The 21216-nt window shown below is 47.2% G+C and overlaps 1 protein-coding gene and 3 long non-coding RNA genes across 4 annotated transcripts in view; 2 read left to right on the forward strand and 2 right to left on the reverse strand.

Moving 5' to 3' along the window:
* The window catches only part of Rnf8 (ring finger protein 8), a 30574-nt gene extending 28333 nt beyond the window's left edge, over positions 1-2241 (forward strand). Inside the window, exons 8-9 of the mRNA XM_063238960.1 lie at positions 949-1151; positions 1480-2241. Coding sequence (XP_063095030.1) covers positions 949-1118 — 170 coding nt within the window. The 3' untranslated portion in view covers positions 1119-1151; positions 1480-2241. The remainder of the gene's footprint in view (positions 1-948; positions 1152-1479) is intronic.
* On the reverse strand, positions 246-15931 carry LOC134473706 (uncharacterized). The gene is made up of 2 exons (XR_010044096.1): positions 15536-15931; positions 246-1083 (listed from the first exon to the last, which is right to left on the reverse strand). It is a non-coding gene; the product is annotated as an uncharacterized LOC134473706 (long non-coding RNA).
* Positions 9217-12482, forward strand: LOC134473707 (uncharacterized). Its single transcript, XR_010044097.1, has 2 exons — positions 9217-10123; positions 10301-12482. It is a non-coding gene; the product is annotated as an uncharacterized LOC134473707 (long non-coding RNA).
* On the reverse strand, positions 9264-15525 carry LOC134473709 (uncharacterized). The gene is made up of 2 exons (XR_010044099.1): positions 14157-15525; positions 9264-10523 (listed from the first exon to the last, which is right to left on the reverse strand). It is a non-coding gene; the product is annotated as an uncharacterized LOC134473709 (long non-coding RNA).
* Positions 15932-21216: the final 5285 nt, after the last annotated feature.

The following is a 21216-nucleotide window of genomic DNA, read 5'->3' on the forward strand; positions in this document are numbered from 1 at the left end:
GTTTTGGTGTTTGGGGGTAGAAGTTGAGGACAATTTGCTATCCTTGGTCACTGTGATAAGAATGAGGGAAGACAGAGGACCTTGCAGAGCAGTCACTGAAACCCTCGAGCAGGATTGAGACCTCCTTCCTGTCTCCCTAGAGAGCCCTCTGTGCACATGTGTGTGCACCCCTGCATAGCCGTGTCCTGCTCTGTGTGTGTTCACTGGAGACTGAACTCAGAGACTCCTTCATGCTAAGCTCACACTTTGCCACTGAGCCACATCATTTTTATTTTGTCTTGAGACAGGTTCACTAAGTTCCACAGGGTGTCTTTGAATACACAGCCCTCCTGCCTCAGCCTCCCAGGTAGCTGTGATGACAGGTGTGCACAGCCTTCATTACACCCCATGTTTGGATAGACGCTTGGAAACTGGACTCAGCAGCTCTAGAGCTCCGCACCCAGGCGGCTGAGACCTGGAGGCAGCATCACGGCCTCTGCGGTCTGCGCTGCTGCATGCTGGGGGCAGCTGCTCGCAGCTGTCTTCCAGAGCACAGTCCCCTCTGCCGCCAGCTTCTGCCCAGAAACACGGGTGGCCATGAGTGAAGGAATTCAGACCAGCTGTCAGCGACACAGCAAGGGCACGCTGGCTTGGATAAGAAGTATGGGAGAAGCTGCAGAGCAAGCCCAGTGTGAGCGCCTTTCTTTGGAAAAATGAGTGCGTGCCTGTGACTGTTTTTGCCTGCTTTTTGCCTACTGCAGGGAAACGCTTCTCTAGGAATGCGTGAGCTAGAAGTGAGGTGAGGGCTTCACTTCCCGGCGGTTCCACTGAGCGAGGCCGTCCTGAACCTGTGTCTCAGAAGTCAGTTCAGGCACACTGGTGTCCCAGTGACTGTCTCTCTGCGCCCTGCGCCAGGATTCCTTTCTTTACTTTCTATGATGTGCGTGTTTTCTTTCTCTCCCGAGTTAGGGATGCCCGAAGAATCCTCTGCAGCGATCGTTGCTTGGCCGGAAGGGGCGTCCGTGTTGAAGGGGAGGCCCAAGCAGCACTGTCAGCGGCAGGCTGCTGTGTGCTGTGACAGGGACTTCCTTGGAGAGGGAACCACTGCGGAGAAAAGTCGACAAACGAGATGTGATTGAAACCAAATTGAAAATGGGCGAACAGATGACCAAGTAAGAGGAACTAGTGAGTCGGGGAATCAGGTCCTGAGTCCTGTTAGCAGTTACATTTCTGGGCCGCACGGCAGGTCACCTAAACACAGTTAACCTGGTGTGAAACTAACGTGACGGACACACAGGAAGTCCCTGACTTAGGAATGACTTTGTTCAGGAGAACATTCTTACGTTGGATTTGTTTGTAGGTCTAACAAAGGGTGTCTTACACAATGTAAAGTGTAAAAAACCAGCCATACAGAAAAGCCATAAAGGTTTCCAGTTACCTTAAAAAGATGGTACAATACAGTATTTTCACCTTTTTTTTTTTTCCGTCTTTTTATGACAGGCTCTGGCCTGCGTCTGGTGGAAGTCCAGGTCACTTCAGACCTAGGCAGTGGCGCAGGGGATCTGTGTGCAGATAGCAGCAGGGGAGGACAGCTCCTTAGAGGACAGCTGACCGTGCACGCTGACCACCGCCAGTGGCAGCCGCCTGTTCAGCACGCCTTCCCTTCAGTGTGCCTGCAGCGTGTGGAAGTCAGCCCTCTAGATGGACTGAAGAACGAGAAGCACACAGAACTTAAGAGTTAAAGGCCAGCCCTGTTCTTGTAACTGTGTGACCTTGAGAAGTCACCAACCTCTCTGGGACTTGGTTTTCCCTCGTCTCTCATTGATTACCAAGGGAGGCCTAAATATACCCAGTTAGTACTCTAGTGCTTGTACACAAAAGCCACAATGGTTTCTTTTGGGTACCTTTGTTTGTTTGTTTTTGAGACAGGGTTTTGCTGTGCAGTTCAGGCTGGCCTTGAACTCACAGAAACCGTCCTGGCTCAGCCTCCGGAAGGGTAGGATTCCAGGCATACGCTACTACCACGCCTGGGCAGAATGCTCTGTTTTTAAGACAAACCAAATATTCACCCAAACTCCGTTATTCCTCTGAGTTGCTGAATGCTGTCTCCCTGGAGAGATACCCGATCTTAAACGTCATCTGTGTTTTGCTCGCTTGGATAAAATATGCGGTAGCTTTTCTGCCTTGCAGCAAGCACTGAACTGGGGCCCAGCTGAGCCTAGGGCTGCAGTCTGTCTCTAATTAAAGCCTGTCCTCCACTAAGAAACCCACGCAAGGCTTTATTAATCAGGTGAGCGCAGCCGGCCAGGCCAGGCGCTTTGCAGAGTGGCAGGCATCCCATGAGGTCTGGTTCTATTAGCCTAGGAAGAGCTCAGCCTCCACCAGCCTTGTATTGTCCCAGAGTCAGACTGCCCGGGTGGGGATTTGTCTCCGTGGCTGGGTGGTTGAATGCCTGTCATCTGCTCCTCTGACTGGAAGCTTCCGAGTTTGTAGAAAGACTTAAATCCCTTCATTGTATCCAGCCTTTGTCTCCCCGCCCTGAGTGGCTGTGGAGGCAGCGGCAGCAGCAGGCTTGAGTGGGGTGGACAGCACTGTCCACTGCCTGCTTGCTTTTCAGTCTGCCTTCCTCTGCACTGCCCCTCCTGCCCCATCTCTAAGGGTACCCAGGAACCCCAGTGCCCGCGGGTCCTCTCCGTACACTCATCCTGCCAGCTCCGATGAATGCTGTGATAGTCGTGTCTGCCTTGCACTGTGCTCCTAATCTAAAAACACGAAAGAAGACCCAGGGACCCGGAATGGCTCTGTCCAGGGCCATGGTCTCCTTGGCAGCTGCCTGGCCTGACCCGTGCAAGCTGCTGCCCTGGGTACAGTGGGGCTTGTTCTTCTCGATAAGAAGCCTCGCAGCGGCTGTAGCTTTTTTGCAGATGGAGCGGAGGCAGGAGGGATGGCAGCGCCTAGGAGAAAGACGGCCTGCAGGGGTGGAAAGTAATGAGCCACGGGAGAGAAGCCTGGTGGCCTAGGTGAGTGTCAGGCTGGCCCAGGCACTCAGCTGCTCAGACCTGTGGGTCCTCGGTTTCGGTTTCCACCTGTGGCTGTCTGAGCTCTTTTCCTCCGAGCGGTTTCCCTGTTGGCTGCTGCTCCAGCGAGCCTGGCCCAGCGCTCCCTGCTGTCCACTTCCCCACTGTAGTCCTCTGTCTTTTCCCTCAGCCGCCTTGCAGTACACTCAGCTCGAGAGTGGGTACTGACACACCAGACACCGCTCAGGTGTTAGTTGTGGCATCAACAAACCAAAGCTGTTGTGAGCCCGCGTTGTGGGAGCAATCACCACACCAGCGCCTTCTCAGCACCTGGGGAGCCTGCGCCCTGCACAGGTACAGAGAGGAGCCCTCGGGCCGGGCAGCCGCCCTGCAGGCTGCGCTGGGCCGGCTCCATTTCACACTTCGGGACCCACGCTGCTGCTTTAGCCCCCTTAACGATACAGCAACCAGCTCCGCAGGGCAGCGTGCCAGGGACCTCCAGGTCACCCCTGCCGCAGTGCCAGGCCCTGGGGGTGAGGATGACACAGCACCCCACACTGTGGTCCTGCACAGGCCGGCACCCCAGGGACTGAGGAGGACTCGGTGACTCTGTCCCCAGGTGCCACAGCAGATTGCTGGAGTGACAAGGTGGCTGGGATTACACCTTTCAGGTGGACACTCTGCCATCTGGGATGAGATGGGAGTGGAGGCGTCTGCCGGTGGACTCAGGAACGAGCCCAGAAGTGGATCCTCCAGCCCCGAGAGACATTTAGATGGCGGAGTCCAAGCCATCAGCTTGGCTTACACTGACCGAGGGCCCTCAGCAGCCAGTGCTGCCAGGAAACTGCACTACATTCTCGACCCTCAGGTGAGAGCCTGGCGTGTACCACCCTGTCAATCCAGCAGGAAGAGGCGGAGGCATATTCTAGGCCAGTCTGGGCTATGCGGTGAGTTCAAGGCCAGCCTGAACTGCATAGCAAGACGCTGTCTCAAAGAGCACAAAAGAAAAAAAAAAAAGAGTGCCAAAAAACGTGGACTGTTTTAAGCCGCTGAGTTCTGAGGGCAGTTTTGATAGCGGTGATTAACTGTTAGAGCAGATAGTGAACACCGGCGATGGTAGTAGTGGTTGTGGTTTCATCAGCAGAAACGCTAGCTATTTTCATATCATATTAGAACTGTGGCTGTTTCAGAATATATTTCTCCTCATCATTACCCCAGAGCTACAGTATTATTAGATCTACCCGTAAAAGGTACAGGGTTACAATCTCAGCTGCCTCCAGTTCTGTGACGCAGCCCTCGGGCAGCTCTTGAGTCTGGTAATTACCAACCAAATGATGCGTTTCCCATTTGGAGAACCCAGACATCTTTGTTGCTTTCCAGAAATTTCTATCAAAAATTGTTTGTAAAGTGAGTCGTTTCCACTGCCAGCTTAAGTTCTGCAACCCAGACAGCTTGAATGAGAATGCTTCACCCCATGATGCCCCTTGACCTTCTGAAGGTCAGCGGTGAATGTGGAAGAGATGGTTCCAAACAGCCCTGGGGCTAGAGGACCAGTTCTGGGTTAGGATCTGGCTGCTGGTGCCTGGTGCAAGCTTTGTGTAAAGCTGTGAGTCCTCTCTGTAACAGACATGATTTCTTTTACTTTTCCCTTTAAAGCTTTCCTTGTGTTATTGTGACAAATACTCGGGCTAAAACAACTTAAGAAGAAGAAAGGTTTGTTTGGGTTCACAGCTTTGAGGTTTCTGTCCGGGTCTAGGTTGTCCTATGCTGTGGTCCAGTGAGGTCACAAAGATCCTGGCAGCAGAGGAGCCTCCTCCACCTCATCATGGTGGGGAATCAAAAGGAGAAAGAGGAAGAGACCATGATCCCACAGTCCCCTTTGAGGACAGACCCTCAGGGACCTAGAACCAGCCACAAGGCTCCTCATTTTATGAGTGTCTGTTGCAAAAAATGAAAACAAAAAAGCCAGCATGGTAGTGCACACCTGTAACCCTAGCACTTGGGAGGCTGAGGCAGGAGGATTGCTGCAAGTTCAAGGCCAGTGAGACCCTGTCTCAAAAAGACAAAAAAAAAGAGTGTCCCCCACCTTGCAAGAGTGCCATTAGTTGGGATGTTCCAGACCCTAAGAATAGCATCTTGAGGTCAAGGCATGAATGCAGAGCAGGCTGTGCAGGTGGTGGTTGTACGTTAGTTCTTGAGTAGTAAAGGACATGGAGGGCAAGACCTCTGCATACAACCAAGTTAGACTTCCTGGCTCGGGGCTGAATACTGACCTCAGTAGGAACATGAGGAAAGCCTTAGAAAGTCAAATGAAAATCATAAAGAATGTATGACTTAGATATAAAATGCCCCCCAAAGCTCATACATCAAAGGTTTGATCCCCCACCCCCATCAGTGGTGGCCAGAGGTGGGGGACAGAGAGGTGACTGGCTCCTGAGGGAGCAGGAGCAAAGTTCTGGGGCGAATTCATTGGCGGTCAGAGCTGGGCAGGTGGCCGGAGGGGGCCTGGCTGGAGGAAGCAGGTGAGGCTGCATCTGTCCCCTGCTCCCCCCGCCCCCTAGGAGAGGACTGGCCTCTCCTACGGGTAACCACGCACACTGCTTCAAAGCTCAGGGGCTCCTGGGGATGCCTGAGGACGTGACCCCACTTGTCCAGTGCAGGTGCACAGTGGGATGACTGCACAGTAAACATGCGCGCACTGGTTCCAGCACTGTGAGAATGTAAAGTGTGTGAGGACTGTGTGTAAAGACGCCGGCGGCTCTGGCCCTGGTGCTCGGCTCTGCCCCTGCTGCCTGCTTTGCTGACGTCTTGCACGTGTGTGGCCCTTAACCTTAGGACTTCGCCTTTGAAAATCCCCCTTGGGTCCCTGAGTGGGCTGACACCCCTGCACCCCGCTTTCCTCCATGACTTTTCACTGCACCTCAGCCCAGAGCAAGAGTCTGCTGAGCGCAGATGGAAACCTCTGAAACCGAGCCAGCTCAGTCTTTCCTCCCCTGACTTGCCTTTTCTCAGGGATTTTGTCACAGCAACCAAAAGCTGACAAACCCAAAACAGGTGAGAGATGCCTGTGCTTTGTGCTTCAGTGCTGTGATTGCAGGCGTGTGCCTCCATGCCCTCTTACAATGTCTCATTTCCAACAAAAAAGTAAGAAGCATACAAAGAAGTGGGAAAGTATGGCTTCATGGAGAAAAAAACATTTTATGGAAACTGTGTCCACAGATGTTGAATTTAGCAGACAGACTTCAAAGATAATACTATGGTTATGTTTAAAGAACTATAGGAAATCACGTTTGAAGACCTCAAAGTCTGACCAAAAAAATGGGGAGAAAAGTGGGAATGGTGGGGCACACCTATAACCCTAGCACTTGGGAGGCTAAGGTAGGAGCATTCGGAGTTTAAGGCCAGCCTGCACAGTGAGACCCTGCTCAGAAACCCAGAAGAAGAATAAGAAAAAGGAGGGGAGGAAGAGGAACATTTATATGACAACATTGAATCAACAAATACAGACTCTCAGTAGTGACAGATTTTTTTTTTTTGGTCTTTTTCATTTTTATCGGTACCAGGGATTGAACTCACGACCGCCTGCTTGCAAGGCAGGTGCTTATGCCGCTGAGCTAAACCCCCAGCCCCATGACAGATATTTTTTAAACCAAAGATTAGACTAGAGTTGAATGATACCTTTAGTACCTAAGAGGATCTATATATTAATTCTAATCCCTATCAAAATTCCAATAATGATGGATTTTTTGCTTTTTGTTTGCATGTATTCCAAAAATAGAAACCCCCACTTTTTAACTGATACAGCATTTCAGAAGCCCCTAAGTAACCAAAGCAATCTTGAAAAAGAAAACTAAAGATCTCACATTTCCTGATTTCAAAAAGTACTATAAAGCCACCGTAGTGAGAACAGTATGACATTGGTGTAAAGACAGAGGGGGAATGAGAAGTCTCCTCACCAAAATCTTGACACCTACAGTCAAATGCTTTTTTGGGGGTGAGGGTGGGGTTGCTGGGGATCAAACTCATGACCTTGTGCTCGCCAGGCAGGTGCTTATGGTGAAATGATTTTTGACAAGGGTTTCAAAACCATTCTGTGGGGAAAGGACAGTCTGTTGAAAACTGGTGCTCAGAAACCTGGAAATGCACAAGCAAAAGAATGAAGTAGGACTTTTGCCTAACGTGACGTCACATGCCTATGATCCCAGGCTGGGAGGCTGAAGCAGGAGGGCTGCAAGCTTGGGACCAATCTGGACAGCTTAATGAGTCCCTGCCAATACAGACATCTGTACGTACCGAAGTAAAGCTGGGGATTTAGCTCAGCGTAGATTGTCCCCGGGATTCGATTCCCAGTACTGCAAAAACAGAACTAAGCAAAATGACAGAAAATAAGCATTGGTGAGGAAACAGAGACACTAAGGCCCTTGTGCACTGCTGGCGTAGGTGCAGCTCCCCTCTGATATTTAGCAGAGAGACTTTAACGCGAGGGCAGGTATTTATGGCACACTCGTGTGTCTGAGGTCAATCTCCAGCACTAAGAAAAAAATGTAATGATGAAAAACTGCAGGAAGTTGGCAGGTTGCGGACGGCAGAAGAATCAGTGACTATAGATGAACAGAAACCAATCCAAAGCACATAAAGGAAATAAATTAAAAACCAGTGATGGTACTCAAAGACCTGTAGGGCAAGAGCCACATAAGCACCCGTGTCCAGTGGGATTACCCAAAGGACAAGGGAGAGGAGAAAGAGGGGAAGAGCAGACACAGACAGACAGACAGACACTAGTCACTAACAACCTCCCAGTGTATGCAGATCTGAATCTATACATCGAGGACTGAAAAACCTCAAACAGGATTAATACAGAGAGCTACATCTAACACACCACAGACAACCATTGAAAGACAATGAAAAACTGTTTCTGGATGTTTGTTTTTTTCTGGTGGTTGCATTTGTCAGGTTTCCCGTTGCTAGACAACGTCTGACTCACAACTCAGAGGAGCAGATTGATTAGCACACGCTGTGAGGAGATTCAGTCCCAGGTCACCTGGCTCCCAGGCAGAGCATCATGGTGGGAGGGTGCGGGGGAGCAAAGCCCCTTAGCTCATGGCGGGAAGCAGAGCCCAGCAGGAAGGGGTGGCACTGTGTACGTGTGTACGAGTGGGCTGTGGCTGTCCACCGTCCCTCCGTCCAGACCAACCTGGACCAGAGCCATAAGGTCAACACTGAACCTAACCTTTGTGCTTGATTCGGTTCTTGTCCAATGTGGTTTGGAAAGAACTGAGGTACCACCTAGCACCCCCCCCAGACACCCCCGGAGGGTGCTGTACCAGGTGCTCCTTCACCAGTGAAGCTGCCCGTCAGGGCTGACGTCACAGGGGTTCTGGGAAGTGGGACTCAGTCCCCACCTGTGTTGGCTCACACAACCACCGAGCCATGCACAGCCTTTACAAGAGGGTTTCAGGGGGCTGGGGATTTAGCTCAGTGGCATAAGCACCTGCATTGCAAGCAGGCAGTTGTGAGTTCGATCCCCGGTACTGATAAAAAGGGGGGAAAAAAAGTCAATCTCTGGTACCAGCAAAAAAAGCGGGGAGGTTTCCTACAGAAGGCATTACAGCATGGGACAGCTTTGGTGAAATATAAATTGTTTCTTATTTCCTAAACAGCACTCAGGGCTACAAGCTAGTGTACATTGGGAAATTACTTTCAAGCCACAATAAGCATTTTATTGAGGTAACTGTGTCTACAACGATAGAACTATATACAATGTGTATAAAGAGATGAATACAGACAGATAGATTGAGAGACAGAGAAAACAATAGAGTAAATTGTTAAATGTTAGCAGCTGGTAGAATCTAGGTTCAGGGTATGTGGAAATTCTTCATTATTATCCTGGCAACTTTTCTCTAAACTTGAAATTATTCCACAACTGAAAAGTTAAGTCAAATAGTTCAAACATTTTATTTTAGCTTCATTTTGTGGTTTATACAAAACAAATTGAAAATAAAATGTCAGAGAAGAGGATGAATATGAAAATCATGTACTATATCCTTTCACTTCTATTACTGAATATTATGGACCCAAAAGCCCAGCTGGTGAGTGAGAGAGGTGTGTGTGTGTGTGTGTGTGTGTGTGTGTGTGTGTGTGTGAAAATGGATGAGATCTAAAGTGCTCTCTCTCTCTCTCTCTCTCTCTCTTTCTCTCTCCCCCTGATGTCATCAAAGAAGACATTTATTTTGTGAGTACTTTTTCAAACTACAAAGACTGTGAATATTTTGGAAGTGACAAAAAGATTTCTGGCCAAACCCAACTTTGGATAAACCCCCTTCTCTGCACAGATGGGCTCCTGCTAAGCCTGCTGAGGCCCAGCTTTGCTACTTTAATGAGAAGCAAACTTTCTACGCTGGCATCATTGTTATTTTTGCTTTTTTTACACAGACAGACAACAAAGATTCTAGGAAGCCCAAAGAAGAACTTCCTCAACAGCCATAAACCTCATCGGGGAGACGGGTCTCAGAGTCAGACACACTTAAATTTTAGCTTCAAGATGTAAAAGCAAAATCCGAACTGCTTCTCTGCCACATAGAAGTTGGCTGGCTTTTCTGACGCCATGCCTTGAAGGGCTTTTTCAAACTAAGGGCACAGAGTTTACTTTAACTAAATGCAAAAGGACAAACAGGAGAGGAAATCCAGCCAGGCCGTTATCAGACCAGGAGCCTGCTGCCCCCCTGGCTGGCTGGAGGAGGCTCCTCCACCAAGGGAAGGCGTCTGGCTTTCGGGTCCCTGTCCCGGAGCCAGCCTTACAGCCGGGATTGAGCAAAGTGAAACATGCTTGGCTCAGCGGCTGCTCAAGAAGCAGCTGCAAGATCTGCTTCTTCCACGTGGAGCTGTACAAAAATCTGCCTCTGTCTTTGGAGAAGGAATTCCATAAATTCTGGAAAGCTCCAGAAATCTTCCCGAAGTCATTTCCTTCAAGGACGGCTCCGAAGGGGAACTGCGGGTGTGCAGTGTGTTTCTCTCTTGGAAAAGCGAGCCAGAGTTGAGGTCTCCCGAGTGGACACAACACCGGATGTCCACAACGTAAAGGAGCAGAGGATGATTTGGCTCACAGCTGCGGTGGGTTCAGCCCAAAGGTAGGTGAGTTGGGGGGTTCAGTGGGAATAAGATATACGTGAGTCAAGGGCTGGGACAGGGGAGTGACTGGGCCCACGGCGCAGGTGCTGGGGAAATAAAAAGATTCAGGGCCCTAATCCACCGGTCTCGGGGACAGTACAGTGGCCTCGGGGCAATCACCTTCTTTCTGTCTGCAGGTGGCTGCCTTCCCTCTGTGTCCTCACTGGGCCCCTCTCCGTTCTGTGTGCACAGACAGAGGCGGGCATGGCTCCTTGTCTGTAGGATTAACACTTCATACTTACGACCTCATTTAACTCTCCTTCCAAAAAGCTGAGGATCAATGGAACAGATTAGAAGATGCAGAAATAACCACAGATACACTCAGCCACCTTCTCTTTGACAAAGGTGCAAACACCTCCACTGGAAGAAAGAAAGACAGCCTGTTTAACAAATGGTGCTGGAAAAACTGGCTCTCTACACGCCAAAAATTAAAACTAGACTAATAACCCTCACCATGCACTAAATTAAAATTGAAATGGATTGAAGATCTAAATATTAAAGTAGAAACACTAACTCCACTAGAGGATATAATACATAGAACTCTTGAAGACACAGGGGTAGGCAAAGACTTTATGAACAAAACCCCAGCCACACAGGAACTATTACAAAGAATCAACAACTGGGATCTCATCTTGCTTCTGAAAAGCTTTTGCACAGCAAGAGAAACCACCAACAATGTGAAGAGACAGCCCACAGAGTGGGGAAAAGATGTTTGCCAGCTGTTCCTCTGACAAAAGACTACTATCTAAAATATAGAGAGAACTAAAAAAATCAGATCCCCCAAATTTAAGACCTAATCTAAAAATAGGCATCTGAAACACATACACACTTCTCAGATGAGCAAGTAGAAACAGAAAATTTATGAAAAACTGTTCAATATCATTGATCATTGGAGAGATGCAAATTAAAAACAACACTGAGATCCCACTTCACCCCAGGAAGAATCAAGAAATTACAAATAACCAATGCTGGCAGCACCGTGGGGAAAAGGAACCCTTTTCTGCTGTTGGTGGCAGGGTAGACTGTTGTAACCGCTGTGGAAATCAGTGTGGAGAGTCTTCAAGACACTAGGACTACAGGTTCCATTCAAACCAGGTCCCCCTCATGGTGTCTTCCCCAAAGAACTAAAAGCATCGTATCACAGCAATGTATGAGCATTTGTAGCGGCACAGTTTGTAATAAGCAAATCTTCGAAACACCCCAATACCCATCAACCCGTGCATGGAGAATAAGAGGGGGTTTTTTACGCGATGGGGCAGTACTCTGCCGTAAATATAGATACGCTTGAGGCGTTTTTAGCTACGTGGATGCACTGTGAGCCCACACTCTTAAGTGAAATAAATTGCACGCACGTGTCGTGTGTAAATACTGCGTTGTTTCTCTGCTGTGACAAACCAAAAGTCCAAATAAGGACAGAAATGTATCATAGGTGTAGTGAAATGGGAAAAATTGTTCAGATGGGGAGGGGAACACGGGAGCCGGGCGGGCGAGAGGAAGGAAGAGAAAAGAAAAAGCATGATGACGAAAGAAGGAAAAATGGAAACAAAGTTTTTCAATAAGGAGGGAACCAGAGATTACAGGGAAGGCAGGGCTGGGGAGAAAGGAATCAAGAGATGCCGTGGAAAGGTACGAGTTCCCTGGGATGAGTGCGATCATTGTGAGCACCTAACTGGACCAGTGAGCTTAATTAATTAAAAAAAGAAACAAAAACAGCTCAGAGGGCTCAGCCCAGGGCCAGCTGACCCAAGGGGGGCAGAAGAAGGGGTGGCCGGAGGAGGCTGCTCCCCGCGAGATGGCTTCTGGTTTTATGTTTTATTTTTTTTCAGTGCTGAGGCCTGAACTCAGGGCCTTGTGCACAGTAAGCAAGTGCTCTGCCCCTGAGGCTTGCCTCCTTTTTATTTCTGAGTTTAGCAATTTGAATCTTTTTCTTGGTCTGTCTAGCTAAAGGTTTGTCAATTTTGTTGATTTTCTGGTGTGTGTTAATGCTTGAGGCATTGGGATTGATCCCCAGCACTGCAAAAAGAAAAACAAAACAGAATTTTAAAAACACCCTTAGGTTTCATTGACGTGTTTCTCTCTTCTCGGTTTTGATTGCTTCTGCTGTAATCTTATCATCCCTTCTTTCCACTAGTCTTGTGTTTTATTGTTCTTGTTTTTAATCTATAGTGCCTTCCATGTAAAGTTAGGTTTTAGAGTTCAGAGCATGTATATTTTGTTGTTCTTTTGTTTTATATAAGAAAAAGAAACCTAAGCATTTAAGTAAGTCCCCAACTTGCCTGTAGGCAGACTGTGAGCTAAATAAACCCTTCCCTCCTCTAAGTGTGGGTGCTGGGTATTCTGTCCCGTAATGGGAATAGTGACTAAGATACTCTCTCCCCGTGCAGTGAGCACTCAGCAGCACAGCCATGAGCACGTCCAGCAGATCTGGGAGCTACTTCTGATATTTGTTCCCTTCTAGAAGTGGTCCTAATACAACTCTCTTAGTATCTGTGAAGGTTCAAATCTTGGATGTTCGTAAATTGGGAACTTCTGTTTAGGCTATAAATTTCCTTAGACTCCCTTCACTGGGTCACATAACTTTTGGTAGACTGTGGTTTCATTTTCATTTATTTCTCAGTCTTTTAAATTTCTGTCTTTTTTGATCCACTGGTTGATGGCATGTTGTATATATTTCACAAGTTCGTGGAAATGTCCAGTTTTATTTGTTTGTTTGTTTGTTTATTTTTCTGAGACAGGTTCTCACTGTGTTCTCAGACTGATCTTCAAACTGTCTGTGGAGCCCAGGCTGCCCTTAAACTTATGGCAATCCTCCTGCCTTAGCCTCCCAGAGAACTGAAACTACAAACATGTGCCACTGTTCCTGGCTTCTTAGGATTTCTTTTTATGACTTTTTTTGTCTTCATTTTTTGCATTATTGTACTTTTTAAAAGTACTTTTTGTACTTTTTAAAAAAAATTTTTAAAATTTTTAGTGACAAACTTTTTTATTTTGAACTCCTATCTCATTTGTTTTCATGTATACTATTTAGCTATATTCTTTGTGGTTGCTATGGAGATTATATTTAGCATCCTAAAGTTACAGTACCCTAATTTGAATCTGTATGAGTTTTATTTCAGTAGCATGCAAAACTCCTCTGCATGACAACTTCATTCCCACCCCTAAACATAAACTAATAATTCTTTTCATTGCATTAGTCACTTTAAATTATACAGAAAACAAAACGTGGCCTTAAAGGTTCGCGTTACAATGACATTAGCTTTGAGACTAATTGTTTAAAGTGTCGGTCTCTTAAATCACACCGTAAGCAGAAGGGGAAGTGACAATCTGCCAGAGACACGACAGGAGCATGCACACGTGTCCGTGTGTCCATCTGCATGGGGATTTTCCTTCCTTCACAAGGCTTGGGGCACCTGTCCAGTGTCCCTGCCTTTCACTCCAGAGCCCCCCTTCAGCACTGAAGGACAGGTCTGGAGGTAGGGAAGCCCGCCAGCGTTTATTCATCTGGAATGTCTTATTCCTCCCTTAGTTTTACACCTTAATTTACTGTTGTTCTTTTTTTTTTTTTTGAGACAGAGTCTTGCTTTATAGTTCAGGCCTGTCCTATACCCTCTCTGTAGTCCAGGCTGGCCTTGAGCTCATGGTGATCCTCCTGCCTCAGCCTCTTGCGTGCTGAGTTTGTAGGTGTGTGCCACCATGCCCAGCTAATTTATCTTTGTTGACAGCTTTTTTCTTCCTTCTAGCATTGTGAGTATATTTCACAGTTTTCTGTCCTTTGAAGTTTTTTAAATGAGAACTCTGTTAAACTTACTGACAATCTGTTCAACTTGTCCTTTTGCGTGTGATATCATTTTTTTCTTGCTGCCCTCAAGATTCTCTTTTGGAGCAGGGGAGGCAGCTCCGTGGCCGAGCACTTGCCTGGCATGCACAAGGCCCTGGGTTCAATCCCTGGCACTTCAGAGGAAAAAAAACAGAGCTAGGTGAGGTGTCTCCTACCTGTTCCTGTAGTTCCAGAAGCTGAGCAGGCTGAGGCAGGAGGATCATTTGAGGCAGGGGTAGTGAGGGTGCATTTGCTCAGCTCAGATGGAAACCACAAATGGGCAAAGCACAGGGGTCAGCAGCGCTGGGATCTGAGTGCCAGGGGGCCTTGGGCCTTGCCTGCAGCTCCTGGCAGCTCCTCTGGCAGCACACAGCCTGCTTCAGCAGCTTGTGCTGCCTCTCAGGGATTCTCTGCAGGTCTCCGCTAAACCTGGCCGCTGGCTGCCGCCTCTGGTGGCTACTAGTTGATGCTGGGTCATTGAGGGTGGCTGCTGCTGGTCTTCCTGACCCTTTAAGGCTAGCAGCCCTGCTGCTACAGCTCTTCAGTGCGGCCTGCTGTGCCCACACTGCCTGAGATAACAGTTAGGAGGAGACTTACAGGAGGACCCGCGAGGCTTTCTTGAGACCTGCACTGCAGCACGGGGTCCAGTGCACAAAGGAACCCTCTCCTGTGAGCCCAAGGAACATGAGGGGCCAGGTCCGCAGTTCCGCACGTTTGGTGACTGCTTGAACATTTTCAGAGTAAGGGCAGAGGGAGGAGCAGAGTCATCTGGGCTTGTAGGCGGAGTCGGTCCAGCTGGCACAGGCGGAGTGATCCGGGATTTAGAATAGGCACTAGCCATAAGTGTAATCCTAGCACTGGGGAGACTGAGGCAGGAGGATCATTATGAGGTCGAGACCAGCCTGGGCCACAACCTGAGTTCAAGCCTGAGCTGCAGAGTGAGACCCTGTCTGCAAAAGAGAAAACCACTGTAGCCCTGCGAGGTGTCTCCCGGACACCAGGGTGTGTCCAGGACAGTCGGAGCTGTAGCGGGACATCTGGGGGAAGTGGCTGCTGGATTCTGAAGAAACTGCGGCGCTGAAACTGTCACAGCACAGCTTCGCGCATCCTCAGAGGGGCGGCACAGTGCCTGGAGTAGTGACAGCAGGAGAGGGTGTGAGGGCTGTCACCCACCCTGGGCTCTGTCCGCACGGAGTAACCCCAGAGACCCCGGGAAGACCTGGAGTCCGCAGGTCCCAGACCACCTTTGAAGAACCCGGGGAAAATCTGAAGAAATGAAGGGGGAATTTTTGCAGAGTGGGAGAAGCTTGGCACACACAAGAGAGGCCCATGCGCGCCGGGCCCGCACCTCTGCAAGCAGCAGCGGCGGAGCTCACTGCGCAGGCGCCCTGGACTGTCTCCCCCCCCCCCCCCAGCTTCCCTTCGCGCCTGCGCGCTGGGCGCAAAGTGCCGGGAAGCGCGCGTCCCGCTGGCCGCCGGTGGCTGCGCGGTGCGGGTCGGGGCCGTAGCTGCCAAGTCATTGAAACTTAAAAGGGACCCAGATAAACCCACTTACCATCGGACCTTGCCCCGGGATGCTGCAGGTCCTCCTCAGGCCCCACAGGCTGCCGTCTCCCCGGAGTCACACCGGGGAGGTCAGCGGGGTCGGAAAGGGGAGCCGCACCTCCCTCCTGCGCCTGCGCGGGGCGCTGTACCCCGGTTCCCACGGCGTCGGGGTCCCTCCCTCGGCCGCCGCAAAATTCCTGAAGAGCTGTTAAAGAGCTTGCTCTGCGGATTGTGTGTGTGTGTGTGTGTGTGTGTGTGTGTGTGGAAGGTGCTCACCCAGCACACTCAGGGCCCTGGATTCAAGCCCCACTGCAAGAACAGAAGAACTCAGCCATCAGATCAGGCGGCGTTTGCTTTCGACTATCGTGAATGTTTTTTAGAAACGTAAAAGAAGAAAAATAGTATGTGGTATCTTACCTCGCTATGCACCCTTTTAAAAATTTTACCCTTATTAGTACACTTTTAACATCCGTAAGGGTCACACTCATCACGGGGGATTTGTACTGGTAGGTGACACAGCTTAATCCTTTTCATTCCATTCTCCTCTCTTCCTTTTGACCCTGCGTCCCCTCTCCCTTTACAAAACTCGGTTTCTATCGTTTTCCTTCCATTCTTTATTTTTAAAAATCCTTGTTTCCTCCCTTCCCTCTCTGACTCCTTGCCCCCCACCCTTGCCCTCTACCCTGTTCCCTTCCCATTTGAATATTTTCTTCGTACTTCCCAGTATCTGTGATCTGTCTTGGTTCTTATTTATCCTTTCTGTCTGTCACACATGAGAAGCAATGCGATATTTAAACATGTGTGTCCGATTCCTTTTGCTTAACATTGCGTTCTCAAGGTGCATTCATTTACCTAAAAACATCTCAAGTTTATCCTTCTTTATGGGAGTTTAGTACTCCAATGCATATAAAAACCACGTTTTCTCCACCCATCCATCCATTGATGGGCATCTGGGCTGTTTCCAAGATTTAGCTATTACAAGTTGTGTTGCTATAAACATGGGTGTGCATATATCACTGTGGTATGATGCTTCTAACTCTTTTGGGAAGATACCCAGAAGAGAAATAGCTCTCTGGGGGACCTCTAGTCCTAGTTTTGTGAGGAACATGCACACTGATTTCCACAGTGGTTGCACCAGTCTACACTCCCACCAACAGTGGAGAAGGGTTCCGTTTTCCCCAGAGCCCCTCTGGCATTTGTTATTGGTTGACTTCTCGATGATAGCCATTCTTTCTGAGGTGAGATGGAATCTCAGTGTTGCTTTAATTTGCATTTCTTGAATGACCTGTGATGTTAAACATTTTTCATATATTTACTTGCCATTTGTATTTCTTCATCTGCGAAATGTCTATTCATTTTAGACGCCCATTTTAGGATTGAGTATTTAAATTGAAGGGGGGGGCTGGGGATTTAGCTCAGTGGCATAAGCGCCTGCCTTGCAAGTGTGTGGCTACGAGTTTGATCCCTGGTACCGATTAAAAAAAGAAAGAAAGAAAGAAAGAAACCTCAAATACTTGGGGCTGGGGATTTAGCTCAGTGGCATAAGCGCCTGCCTTACAAGTGTGTGGCTACGAGTTTGATCCCTGGTACCGATTAAAAAAAGAAAGAAAGAAAGAAAGAAAGAAAGAAAGAAACCTCAAATACTTGGGGCTGGGGATTTAGCTCAGCAGCATAAGCACCTGCCTTGCTAGCAGGTGGTCATGAGTTCGATCCCCGGTACCGATAAAAATGAAAAAGACAAAAATAAATAAATAAATAAATTGAAGGGGGGGTCTGGTTTTTCTGAGTTCTTTATAAGTTCTAGATATTAGTCCTTTGTCTGAGGAACAGCTGGAAGACATTTTTTCCCACTCTGTGGGTTGCCTCTTTACTTTCTTGGTGGTTTCTTTTAATGTACAAAAGCTTTTAATAAGATGAGATCCCAAGGGCTGGGGGTTTAGCTCAGCAGCATAAGTGCCTCCCTTGAAAGCAGGCAGTCGTGAGTTCGATCCCCGGTACCCATAAAAAGGAAAAAGACAAAAAAAAAAAAAAAAAAAAGAGATCCCAGCTGATTCTTTGTAATATTTCCTGGTCAATCAGGGTTTTATTCATAAAGTCTTTACCTACACCAAAGTCTTCTATAGTTTTATGTATTCTCTCTTCCAACAGATAGTTTCTTAATATTTATATCTTTGATCCATTTTGGTTTTAGTTTAGTGCATAGTGAGGGAGATATGGGTTGGTAACAGAGTAGTTCCCCAACCAGTAAATTTGTTTCTTAGTTACCCAGGTAACAGTTCCTGGTCCAGTTTCTGTTACTCCTGTCTCTTAGAAACAGCTGGTCACTGTGATGCACGTTGTATGAACCAATCTCCAACTCACAAGCCATCCTGCTTCTGTATTTCCTGCTTGCTTATCCCATATAAGCCCTAGATCACTGGAGATCAGGGATATTCCCTGATATTCTGGGAATGATCCTGATCAATGTCTGTCTACATAAATAAATCTGCCTCCAGATCCTGGGTGTCATTGTTTGCTGTTGCAGGTCTAGGTTTAAGCTTTGGCATGTGGAAAACCAGTTTTCCCAGCACCCCCTGATAAAGAGGCTGTCTGTCTTCCACTGAAGATGTTGGTTTCTTTGTCAAAGATAGGGTAGTTGAGTATTTTTGGAGTTGTTTCTGCATCTTCTGTTCTGTTCCATTGATCCTTGGGGCTGTTTTTTGTCGGTACCATGCTATTTCCAGCACAGTAGCTCTGTAGGATAATTTCAAGCCAGGGGTTGTGATGCCCCTGCCTTGCCTTTGTTGCCCCAAATTGCTTTTATTGTTCTAAGTCTCTTCTGGTTCCAAATGAATTTGAGAATTGTTTTCTCTATTTCTATGAGGTACACTGTTGGTATCTGATCAGGATTGCATTAGCTATTTATCCCTTTTATTGCTCTTCTTTCATTCCTGATACCTCTAACTTTCCTGTTTTAATTTCCTGTCAGCCAGGATAACCTCCTTTCGTCTTGACAACATGTGTGCTGGTGATTAGTGCTCTTAGCATTCCCTGCTCTGTGAATTCTTTAACTCACTGTAATTCCTGAGGATTTTTTCACTGCATATGGAATTCCAGATTCACTATTTTTTTCTTGTACCAGAATTGAACTGGAGACCTTGTGTTTGCCGGTACTATGCCACTGAGCTCTATCCCCAGCCCCTATTCTTTTCTTTCACAACTTTAAAATTTTTGTTTTACTACTTTTCTGGCCTCCAGGTTTTCTGATATGAAACCCACATTCATTCTAATTGTTTTTCTCTTGTGGGCGAAAAACCTTTTTCTCTGGCTGTTTTCAAGGTTCTTTTTTGTTTACTTTTCAGTAGTTTGAATATGATGGATTGTGAGATTTCTTTGTGTTTACTGTTTAGCAATTGGTGAGCTTCTTGATTCGGTAACTATATGTGTTTTGCCATTTTTGGACGTTTTCGGCCATTATTTTTCCAGCCATTATTTTATCAAAGTTGTTTTTCTATACCAAATATCTTTTTTTTGCCTTTCCTTTTGGGATTCTGATGACATGAATGCTAGGTTATTTGGTCTTGTTCCCTGGGTCCTTGAGGCTCTATTTTTTCCCTCCTTTATTTTTATGTTTTTTTTTCAGATTGGGTACTGTTAAATTGAAAGTTTAGCTTAAACTTTTTGTCTCTCTACTTGGGTCATAATGTTTGGCCTAGCACTGCCTCCGAGCATCATAAACTGTAATCTATCTTGATGCCTGAAGAAACTAAACAAGAGCAAGTATCATGGTAACCAAGCAACTGACGATCAGCCAATCACAATAGCCAAAACCTCAGCCAATCACAGGCTAAAGACTGCTGAGCCACGCCTGTGTGAAACAATCCTAGAACAGTGGCAATAGAGTGTCATTTCCTGACTTTCTGATTATAAATATGCTTTCCTTGGTTGGCAGAGGCACGCTGAGCCATCTTTGGTCTGCAATGTTTCCCCCTTATAGAACTTCATATGCTTACTTTGTTAAATTTAACTCATTTCAGGATTTTGTCTAGTGACCTTCCCTCTGTATTCTCTATTCTGCTACTCAGCCTATCTAGTGACATTTTTGCTTCTCTTACTCTACTTGTCAATTGTAAAATCCCCATTTGATTTTTTATAACTTGTGTTTCTCTGTTAAGACACTCTTTTTATTTTATGTCTCCTCCTCTGCTTTATATCGTGGTTGTGATAGCTGTTCCTTTAATTATAAAACCAAATCAAAGCATAAAACCAGTTGTAATGCTACAGGTCTGTAATCCTAGCTACTCAGGAGGTGAGGCAGGAGGACTACAAGTTCAAGGCCAAACTAGGTAACTGAACAAGACCTTGTCTCAAAATAAACTATAAAAGTGCAGAGTTAGAGCACTTGTTTAGCTTATCCAGGGGTTGCATCACCAGTACTGCAAAAATGAAACAAAAAGCACCAGATTGATCGTAGTAATTATTTTATTTACTACTTAGGACCTTGCACTTGCTAGGAAAGCGCTTTGCGATGAGCTACGTCCTCAGCCCATTTTGAGTGCAGCTCAGTGGCACTAATGATACTCACAGTGTTGTGCAAGGTGCATGCTTTAGGTTGCTTTTCCCTCCAGGTTAAGTGATAACGGGGTGTGGTGGTGTGGGGTGGAAAGCTCATCCTTGGTTCTTCTTTTCCTTATAGTCTTGCTGCCATTACTTCTCAGAATCCTCAAAGGCGGGGTGTTTTGGCACACACCTGTAGTCCCAGCACTTGGGAGGCTGAGCAGGAGTATTGCCATGAGTTGGAAGCCAGCCTTGGCTAATAGTGAGTTTAGGCCAGTCTGAATAGAGAGCAAGATCCCCCTCCTTCGGAAATCCTAAGATGACTCCTGCGTGTATGCTCTCTGAGGCTTCAAATTACATTCAGTGAGAGAAACAGGATGCATTGTGGTTTCTCCATCTGACTGGAATTGGAAACTTCTGTTTCTCTGCTTGCTCATGGGTATTACATATATTTTTGGATATAAGTCATTTATTAGATATAGTTATTGTGAATATGTTTATCGCACTTTATGCTTTGCTATTTTTTTTTTGTATCAGGAATTGAACTCAGGACTTGTGCTTGCCAGGCAGGTGCTGTGCGCTAAGCTATTATAGCTCCAGCCCCACATAATTTTTTAAAATCACTTTTTTTTTGGGTGAGAATGCCTTACAGGCACCATGATTTGGAAACTGCTGCAGAAGTTCTGCTGAGAGGGAGTGCATGCACTGTGGCCGAAGCAGGATGAAGAGATCTGAGCTGGTGGTGGTGCAGGCCTATAATCCCAGCATTCAGGAGCCTGAGGCAGGAGGATCGCTGGGAGTTCGAGGTCAGCCTGAAGTACATAGCTGGACCATATCTCAAACAAACAAACACCAAGGTAGATTTGAGAAACGGGAAGCAAACTACATTAAACGTTGCAGGCTCCAAGGAATGAGGAAGAGGGGAACTCATATTTTTTGTTGGATCAACAGGATGGGTGGTCCTGCCAGTCCCTAGGACTAAATAAGAGTAAAGGCGAATCTAAGGTGAAATTTTAATTTATGAGGTTTGAGATGATTAAGGCGACTCAGAATGTCCAACAGATTTGCGACTATTTTAACCTGAAAGTCAGAAACGTTAAAAGGACGGTATTAATGAGATGAAGGTCAAGCAGGGGACCTGGACATGTATTGCTC

This window comes from Cavia porcellus, unplaced genomic scaffold, assembly GCF_034190915.1.
Source record: "Cavia porcellus strain 051 isolate PalLab524CR breed Dunkin Hartley unplaced genomic scaffold, mCavPor4.1 scaffold_28, whole genome shotgun sequence".
Classification (NCBI taxonomy): Eukaryota; Metazoa; Chordata; class Mammalia; order Rodentia; family Caviidae; genus Cavia; species Cavia porcellus.